This window comes from Anser anser (genome assembly GCF_964211835.1).
Source record: "Anser anser genome assembly, chromosome: 4".
Lineage (NCBI taxonomy): Eukaryota > Metazoa > Chordata > Aves > Anseriformes > Anatidae > Anser > Anser anser.
In genome coordinates, this window is record NC_139724.1 from 15,523,917 (window position 1) to 15,533,081 (window position 9,165).

General features: G+C 37.9%; 1 protein-coding gene across 5 annotated transcripts in view; it reads left to right on the forward strand.

The window, feature by feature from the left end:
• YTHDC1 (YTH N6-methyladenosine RNA binding protein C1) overlaps positions 1-9,165 on the forward strand; it is a 42,875-nt gene that overhangs the window by 14,305 nt on the left and 19,405 nt on the right. For 4 of the 5 annotated variants that reach the window (XM_083834343.1, XM_083834344.1, XM_083834340.1 and 1 more), the window contains 6 exons: positions 2,530-2,612; positions 4,098-4,134; positions 4,227-4,266; positions 4,369-4,431; positions 6,053-6,187; positions 6,908-7,876. In XM_083834343.1, coding sequence (XP_083690469.1) covers positions 2,530-2,612; positions 4,098-4,134; positions 4,227-4,266; positions 4,369-4,431; positions 6,053-6,187; positions 6,908-7,132 — 583 coding nt within the window. In that variant the 3' untranslated portion in view covers positions 7,133-7,876. Of the gene's footprint in view, positions 1-2,529; positions 2,613-4,097; positions 4,135-4,226; positions 4,267-4,368; positions 4,432-6,052; positions 6,188-6,907; positions 7,877-9,165 lie in introns of those variants that run through there. The other variant, XM_083834342.1, reaches the window with a different exon arrangement.

Here is a 9,165-nt window from a genome sequence, read left to right on the forward strand (position 1 = left end):
TGATAATAGGCACATGTATCAGAATAACGTGATGGAGGAATGTGATTCGTCAAAGCTTTCCCTGCGATAAAGAAGAGAGAAAATCCTCAAATCAAGCTGCATGGACAAGTTTGTGGCTTCATTGAGGATTTCACATGGTTCCCCGGTCTGTCATTTTTCAAGAGGAAAATGGGGATCTTTGCTTTTGCAGAAAAAAAAAAAAAGCTCTTAAAGTGCTCTCTAGTTTAGACTAGATCATTTATTGAGATAATGCAACATGTAACACTAGCTGTAGGTAAGCTTGGATTTATTATGAGCAGGCTAGATGGAGAGAAGGAAATATTTATATGCCAAAAATGTGTTAATATCTTGTAAAAGCCTTTTCTTTCAGGTGTGTCTCTGGATAAGCCTTATCAAATATGGGACTTTAATAAGGATCACTTAAAATTTTGCAGAAGATGCCGCCTCATTTTGAGGATAAAATATTTAAGTTATTTTGATATTCAAGAGGAGCATTATTGGGACTGTTTCAAATTGTGTCACCGTGATGTTTTAACCCCATTGCCAAATATTCTCTAACATATAACCACTGAATTCACACATCTTGCTGAGCTTCTGAAAACAGTAGGTTCTTTCCAAAAGGGATCGAGTGGCCCTTGGAGACCCGGCAACAAACCAAACAGAATGGCTGTTGCTGTGTCTGTATATACAACCTTTCCAGATGCTGGCAGTACCTGTGGACTTAAAGTATTTTTAGAGGATCGACATGGTTATTGATCACTGCTATATGAACTTAACATCATTTTCCAGAAAAAAGGGGGTATAACTTGTTACAGAATTGGAGAAGTCTTTGCAAAGAACTGATATTAGCCCTTCTGCCAAACACCTTTTCCCTGTGTAGCCATTTTGCATACAGACTGATGTATGGTTTGGGCTGAAACCTTTGGTTGTTTCCTCTTTGTGGAAACGTCCTGTGGTAGGTACAGATACCCAACGAGAGTCCCCTTTTCCTTGAGCTTAAAAAAAGGACACTATAACGAGTAGGTAGGAGGAAACCTGGCAGCGCCCCCCTATTTTTGGCTTTAAAGGACTGAACACCAAGATGGCTTGTGAAGTTAAGCTAAGAGGTTTCCAGTGCAATAAAGTATATACAAGTGAAGGTTTTGCAATGGACTGCAAACTATACATATAACACCACCACACCTTCTCAAGCCTGCCAGGGCCTCCATTTATGTATGTGGCTTACAGCTTAAAGTCAGTAGTTGGACTACTATATGAACTGTTTCTATCATAATTTATACCGGTCGTAAATGCACTCTCAAAACTACAAGAAAGCGGTATGTTTATTCTTTACACCAGCTTCTATTTTTCTTGATCTGATTTTGCTGTAGATGCAACTGCTTTGTTTTTTGGGCTTTTTGCTCATAGTAAAGAATCTGCTTTCGTTTTAAAGAGCTTAGTAACTGGGTATGGTGGGCTTTAAAAACTGAAGTTGGGAAGGGGGAGGAGAAACTACTTCTCATAAAACTAAGAGAGCTGTGTGAGCTCATTACTCAGCAAGCAAGTTGCACAGTAATTAAGCATTATAAGAAAGTGTTGATTTCATGTCTTTGTCATAAGGAATTATATTGCTGATGGGGGATTGGATTGTAGCTGATTTGTGTTTAGAAACACCTTTATGTTAGCATTGAAGTCTCCCATTGATGTTCATGTACCTTGATGGAGCAACATTAGCAGCCAGTTTTCAGTTCTTTTTTAAGCATAGTTCTTTATTAAACATAACAGCAATGGGAATGTACGTGTTTTATAAACAGACTGCCTTCCCGAGAATGAGATTCTTAAAGGTACTATCTCTTCCATAAGAGAACTATTCTGTATTTAAAAAAAAAAAAAAGCCCTAATTAATTATCAGGAAATTTAAACATTCTTAAACTTTCTGTAAAAGGCACTGATACATTACTGGTAAATTGCTTAGAATAGAATTTGTTAGAAATAATATTGTTGGACTACAAAGCTAGCCAAGCTGCAGTGAAAAGCAATTTCACAATAGCATGCACGGTTTTATTTATAAATGTTATGCAAATAGACCTCTTATAGAATTATTTACCCCATAGCTAGCAAAGTAATGTCCATGCCTTTTGACTGTAATGGTATAATTTACCGTTTATTTTAACTGTATGCAGTAATGTAAATTCTGTTGTCCAATAGGTTGGTTCAAAATGTAACGTGAAAGTATAATGCTAAAGCCTAAGTCTGAATTTGTTTCAGACAATTCTGTTACCTTTTGTTTGTTACAAAGGTACCATTGGTAGAGTTTCTTCCATAACTACCAAAGCACCTGTAACCAAAAGCTAACAGGAGGGTATTTAATCAGACTGTTGTATGTAATTATTTGAGTTCAAACTTAAAGCTTTAGAATAATTTGAAGCAGATGAAGTTCAGAATGGATAAATGGAGAACCTGGGCGGCTCAAGCTATTCCTTTGAGGTATTCTGCTGTGCCGAATGCTCCAAGCAACCTTGTTTAATTTCTGATATCTAATTTGTATAGGCGTCGACCAGAAGATTATGATATTCATAACAGCAGAAAGAAACCAAGGATTGACTATCCCCCTGAGTTTCACCAAAGACCAGGTTAATATCTTACCATGAAGATTTGTGTGCACCAATTCACAAGTGTTTTCTCTAGTGCATCCTCATGAATTCTAAAAGTAAACTTTTGGTATGGTTGGGGTATAAAAATGGAACGTGTCCTGAGTGCTGTCTGCTGGTTTAAACCACTTCTTGCCAAAGTCTAGTGGCACTAAGCTTCACTGCTTTGAGAGAAATGAGTTAATCTAGACCGAGCCCTTCTAAGAATCTCAGAATTGTGGAAATTGTTGTGCGTGGTCCTCTCAAAAACTTTGTTGATGTGGTTAGTTGAAATACCTGCCAGTCACTAGAATTTGCTTGACCTACTTGCAAGTGCAATCAAATTAAAATGTTCATCAGAAATTTTCTACTGGGAAAGTTAGCTAAGATAGCCTGAGTAGTAGGCTGTATTTAGAGACAGTGGTAGACATTCAGTTGTGTTTTCAGAAACTTTTTTACAAGTTTGATACGAGGAAGGGAATGGAACACTGTATTTTACAAGAGGCTCTAATGATGGGTTTGGGAAAATAATTTTGCTGTTTTCTAGAAAGAAATGTTCACAATTGTGATACAACAACAATGCTCATAATATTGGAGATTTTTTTCGGAAAGCAAATATTACAAAACGGTTGGTTGTAATCTACAGAGACTTGCTCCACTAGTGTTAGAAATATAAATTCTGTTATTTCAGTAGTAGATTTCTAAATCTTTCTTAAGAATGTGCCTTTATCTGTCCAGCTTGACTGCAAAGTTAGCATCCTTTGATGCAAAAAGTATGTTTTTTGCTGCTCCCTGTCTTTCCAAGACTATTATTTAGAGTACAGAACAAAATTTTAAGAACTAATGAAGTTCAAAACTATTGTTTTATTAGCGGCATAGGCATGCCTGGTGTTTTGCACCATTTTGCTGAGCCGTGAAAAGTTTACTTCTTGGAATTTACTAAAGCTGTAATAATTCTTTGGCCTGGACAGCTTTTCCAGATGGTTTTACCTTGTTTTTAAGTTTCTGTTTAACTTCGTATTCAAAACCTAGGAAATCAGCTTTGAATCGTGGTGCTCTGGGCATCTCTGTACTGAATGCATGGTTAATAAGTAGCAGCGGACATGGGTTGACTGTCAGGGCACAGTACCCTTCAAGCCTGTGGGCAGTTCCGATTAATTTGAAAGAAATTTGTCTGTTTGCACAGATTTCCCCTTCCATATTTGTACTGCGTGCAAGCTTCTGTGAGTGTGTATGAATATATATAAGCGCACACATTTTATATATATGTATAATTTTTTGTTACTATACTATTTTTCTTTACTGTCTACAAGAAATTTTAAGTTTGAGATTATTTTGAAACTGAATACAACAGGCATTACACTGTGTGCCAGCTACCAAATTGTAACAAGTATTACAAAATGGAAGGATAGATTCTAATAAGTATATTTTTTAAGACTGTTATAATGAGATGGTAAATTAAATTAACACTGCTTGATGTTCGAACAGGGTATATAAAGGATCCCAGGTATCCTGAAGTAGACAGGTAAGGTGTGTTCATGCTGTTCACTTTATGTCCTGGTAACTTGTCTGTGTGGATAACTTGGATTTAGTTCTGCAAATTTTTATTCCCAACAGACGATTTTCAGGAGTTCGACGGGATGTGTTTTTAAATGGGGTAAGTTGGTGCATATTGATTTTGTGGGAACTCTATATTCAGCTTTCAGCACTTCCGAAGAACACTCATCACAAATATTAATATCACTGTCTTTCATTTTAGTCCTACAATGATTACGTGAGGGAATTCCACAACATGGGACCACCACCACCGTGGCAAGGAATGGTTTGTGTCTTGTTCAACTCCATTTTTCTCTAGAAAATACGGCTTTTCTGTTCCCCACTATAGGAGCCTAGTATATCTGAACTGTGCCCAACTCTTCCCTTTTCCTAAAATTTATCTTTTCTGTAATTGCGTAAAATTTCAAGGAGGAAAAATTACTTATCAAGTATCTTGTATTTTTATTTTGCTCTCAGCAATATTCCATCACTATAGTAAGGAGCACAGCAGCAGGAATCTGTGTTGGCTTGAACCTAGAAGGAACTGAAAGCTCTGAGGAAATAGCAGATCCTTTCTGTAGCCCGCACAGGAGGGTGTGACCAAATTCTGTGCTCAGCTAAAGATTCACAGTAATTGGCTTTCTTTCAGACAGCAAGTGCGTCAAAGAGGTGGACTTGCTGCAGAGTCTCACAGAATGGGCTGGCGTGCTCAAGTGTTATGCAGTGGTTTGCTTTTGGCTATGGCAGTGAAGCATGAAGGAAAGTAGCAGACTGTACTGAATAGTGTAATCCAAATAAGCTACGTCATATGGCAGCCTCCACTGAAATGCACTTTTTTCCCAGTCAGATATGCATGTGTATGTTCGCACATGTATACAGTTACCTACGCTGAATTTAAGTACAAGCAAAATATCAGTTACGTTCATTTGTGGTTTTGTCATCCTGTGAGGAAGAAAAGTCACTGTAATTAGTTATTTTGATTATATTTTGTTATTCTGGCTCTGAGTTGTGTCCTGATTTTGGGTAATTGTAACAAGAGCCAGAAAGCTTGTTGTGTATATTGTGAATGAGCAACAGGCTGTGCCAGATGTAGAGATGCTATTACAGCCTCTCATTTTTCTCAGCTGTAACACAGCTCTCATTTGCCATAACTGAAGGAGATCAACAGATTTTTCAGACTGGGAGGAAAATGTTTCTTCAAACACAGCTAAACCTAGAGATGCTCCCATCATTTCTCCCTGCTCTTCCCCATTCTGCATGATGGCCAAGTAGTCATTTTAAAATCCAGCACTTCCACCTACTTCATTTATGAGCAGCAATGCAAGCAAAATTGCTTTAGTAATATCTGAAAGAAAGACCTTATTGATTAAAGAGATGGAAGAGAAGCCAAGAGATGATTTGATTTAAAAAAAATAATAATTAAAAGAATCTGCTAGCCTTTTGTTAAATAATTTGTCTTGCAGAGTAAGCTCGTTCATTTAAAACAGGATATACCGATAAGGAATGGCACCAGGAAGAATCATTTCTGTGAGAATTTGTGTGTTTGGTCAAAAAATCATATTCCATATGCATAGGTCATTAATAAGAATTAGCAAAATGAAGTTGCAAAATTTCACCTACAGCATCACATTGAGGCAGGTATTGAAAGGAGGTGTGTTTTGGGTCTGGGGAGGGTGTTGGCCAAACTTGTAAAAAAGGCAATGATGTGGTCTGTCATTGCTTTTTGGCAGTAAAAGATAAGAAATGTTCTGCTATACAGTTAGGAGACTGTGATCAGATTTAGATGCCTGTGTTAAGTTGTTTCCACTTGAATGAAAGTAACCTCTGCTCTTAATTCCCAGCACTAAGCCTTGGGTACATACCTTTGTTTTAGAACATTCAACACATTTTATGTAACTTTCTTGTAGCCACCGTATCCAGGCATGGAGCAGCCACCACACCACCCTTACTATCAGCACCATGCACCTCCACCTCAAGCTCACCCTCCATACTCAGGACATCATCCTGTACCACATGAAGCAAGATACAGAGACAAACGAGTAGTAAGTGTCCACAAAGTCAGGGGGAGACAAGTCTGCAGGCTAGAGTAGGAATAGGAGGAATTTGGAGTACAGATGTAGTCTGGGACTTGTTGACTTTGAAAATCGGGTTTTAAAGTGCATTTTAGTTTTCCTGGGAAAGGTCAGTCATGTACATTGGCTAGGTATTTCCAGCATCTTTGAAAAGCGTCTCTCCCCCAGGTGACATGAAGTGCAGAATTACCGGAATGTGTTCTTGAAATGAGTTGTTTGCCTAAAATGGCATCTGGTTGTCAAGCTGTGAAGCTTTTTTCCTGTGAAGCCCAGTTTGAATAAGGATGTGGCCTTACGTCACTTCTTGCAGTCATGCACTATAAATTACTTTCTCTTCATTAGCAGAAAAGTTTGAGTTTTATAACTTTTATGGGCACATCAAAAAACAGATCAAATTGATGAACCATTTCTGTTAGCTGACTTTGACAGCCGCTTCGCTTTCTCTTGCTGTTATCTGGCATTTGAACCCCAATTTACATATTTTCTGCTTTGTGCACAATAGAATCATGGATCTATCATGTTGCCCTGAGGATGAGTGAAACTTTGTGGATGCTTGACATATACCTATATATCTATAAATATATATACTTATACTGGGCTTTCCGAAGAGTTACAGCTAATCCTGTGGATAAGGGCAGAGAGGGGATTTTCATCTGGAAAAGAAAATAAACACCTGTCCTTTCATCACAGCACGACTATGACATGAGAGTGGACGACTTTCTTCGCCGCACACAAGCAGTTGTCAGCGGTCGGAGAAGCAGGCCTCGGGAGAGGGACCGAGAGCGGGAACGGGACCGTCCTAGAGATAACAGAAGAGACAGAGAACGGGACAGAGGCCGTGATCGGGAAAGGGAGAGAGAGAGGATTTGTGACCGGGACAGAGACAGAGGTGAAAGAGGTAGATACCGAAGATAATCTATCTGGAACCAGTGCTCACTTGAAACAAAAAAGCTTGTATTTTTTTGTGTGTTTACAAGTAGTATATTTTATTTCCAGCTGTCTACTTAAAGTTCGTTGTGTAGAAGGATTTATAATGACTCTCTTTATTCCAAGCATGCAGTGAACTATGAACTGGAAAAACTCAGATCAGCCAAACATAGAATACGCAAAGCTGACACAACTTGACATTTCTATTGGAGCAGAATGGGAAACAGTTAAGAATGTAGATATTGATTAATTCTCAATAAGTGTTCACTTACTTAGTGACTTCATTCTAGGTTTTTGAATACTGATGGAAAACTGCCATATTTTTTTTTTGCTTTGATGTTTCCTTCCCGTAGTTTCACATGGTTCAGTGGGAGAATGCTGCTATCAAGTATGCAAATATTGAAGTATGATTTTTTTGACTGTATGGCAGTGTTGTAGCAGCCTATTTTTTTCTTCTGGTTTTTAACTCTGTCTGTAAAGTCAAGTGTTTTTTCAGTCTTCAGTAATGAAAGCAATATTAAGAAGACACTATTGATACCTAATTTTTAACCTTTTTTAAAAGATCTTCCCATGTTCAGTAACATTTGGTCAATTCTCTTGTCTAGTCTCCTTCCAAAATGTATACATTGCTTGGAATGTTCACAACCTGCGTGTGTGGAACCAGAAAATATTGCTGTATTCTACATTGCTACCATTTTTTATATAAAAATAAATTGGTAACTATTGAAATGATTAAAACTCCAGATCGGGTTTCTTGGTCTTCTAAGCTTGCCAGTTTTGATGAGCTCTGGCAGTTCTAGGAAGGTGTTTGTGTTCAAAAATAGTTTAAAGGTGCTTAACAATGGGTGAAATTAATCCAGAAGCATGAATTTAGTAAAAGGACTGCTGCAATAAAAGGTAATTGCTTTTCTGTTACCACAATGAAGTAGTCAACTTACATAGCTCTAGCTGATCAGAGTTATTAAGGCCTTACATGTTTTAACTTAATAAAATGATCCTCAAGCTGATAATAGGCTGTCTTCAGCCATAATCATACCTGTCTACCAATGGTGCATTAGTCCTGTAAGGTCCAGACTCTCCTCATGTCTTCTTCATAGTGATTACTGCATCACTTGTTGTTTGTCCTAAATAGGAAATATTTGAAGCTAAATGCCAATGGTGTAAAACTGTGAAGAAAGAGAAGTAAAACTTGTGGTCTACGCTGTTCAGTTTCTGCAGCAATTTCCGAGTTCACAAAACCTCTATGCATTAACTACGTGGACTTTTTCATAACCGTTCTTCAGTACTTTCTTCAGTATCTTTATGTAACAAAGCCAAATTACAGCACATGCTTGGAAGTCCTCGAACTCCACAGCACTAAATTCTGCAGCTCTGTTTTAACAAACTGCAATATGGGATTTACCACAGTGTGGCAGTTGTGGAAACACTGTCTTAGAACTGACAGTATTTTGGGCTTTGCAGATTTTAGTCTACACAGCTATAGTAAACATGAGCAAAAACTCTGACCTCCATCATGGAAACATTTTCTTAATAGTACAAGAAGCTGAACATATGTTTAACTCCCTCAAAACTATTTGTTTTGCAGTGAGGATTAGATCAATGTGTCAAATTCAGTATGTTTTGACTCTTTAAAATTCAGGTTAGATAAGCTAAATTGCTCTCACTAAGTAGTTGAAAAGAAGCACTTCTTCAAAGTACAGAGCACTGTATTTCCCACGCCCTTTGTTAGTCCCAGTGTCTGCACAAAGTTAGGAGCCTTGCTGGCCTTACTGCAAAAGACCTGACATCCTCAGGCAATCTTCTGCTGGCAAAAGCTGGGTGATGAGGACTGTTATTGATGAAGTATGGTGGAGCTGAACCTAGGGACTGTACTGAACAATTGTAGTCAGTTTTGTGATATGGGGCCTGAATTCCGTGCTGTTCTGCATTCTGTTCACTGTTAGATGTTTCTGCATATCATCACGATCATAGGAGGAGTTTACTAGAATATGCTGGATTCTAAGTTACTACAAGAAACATTA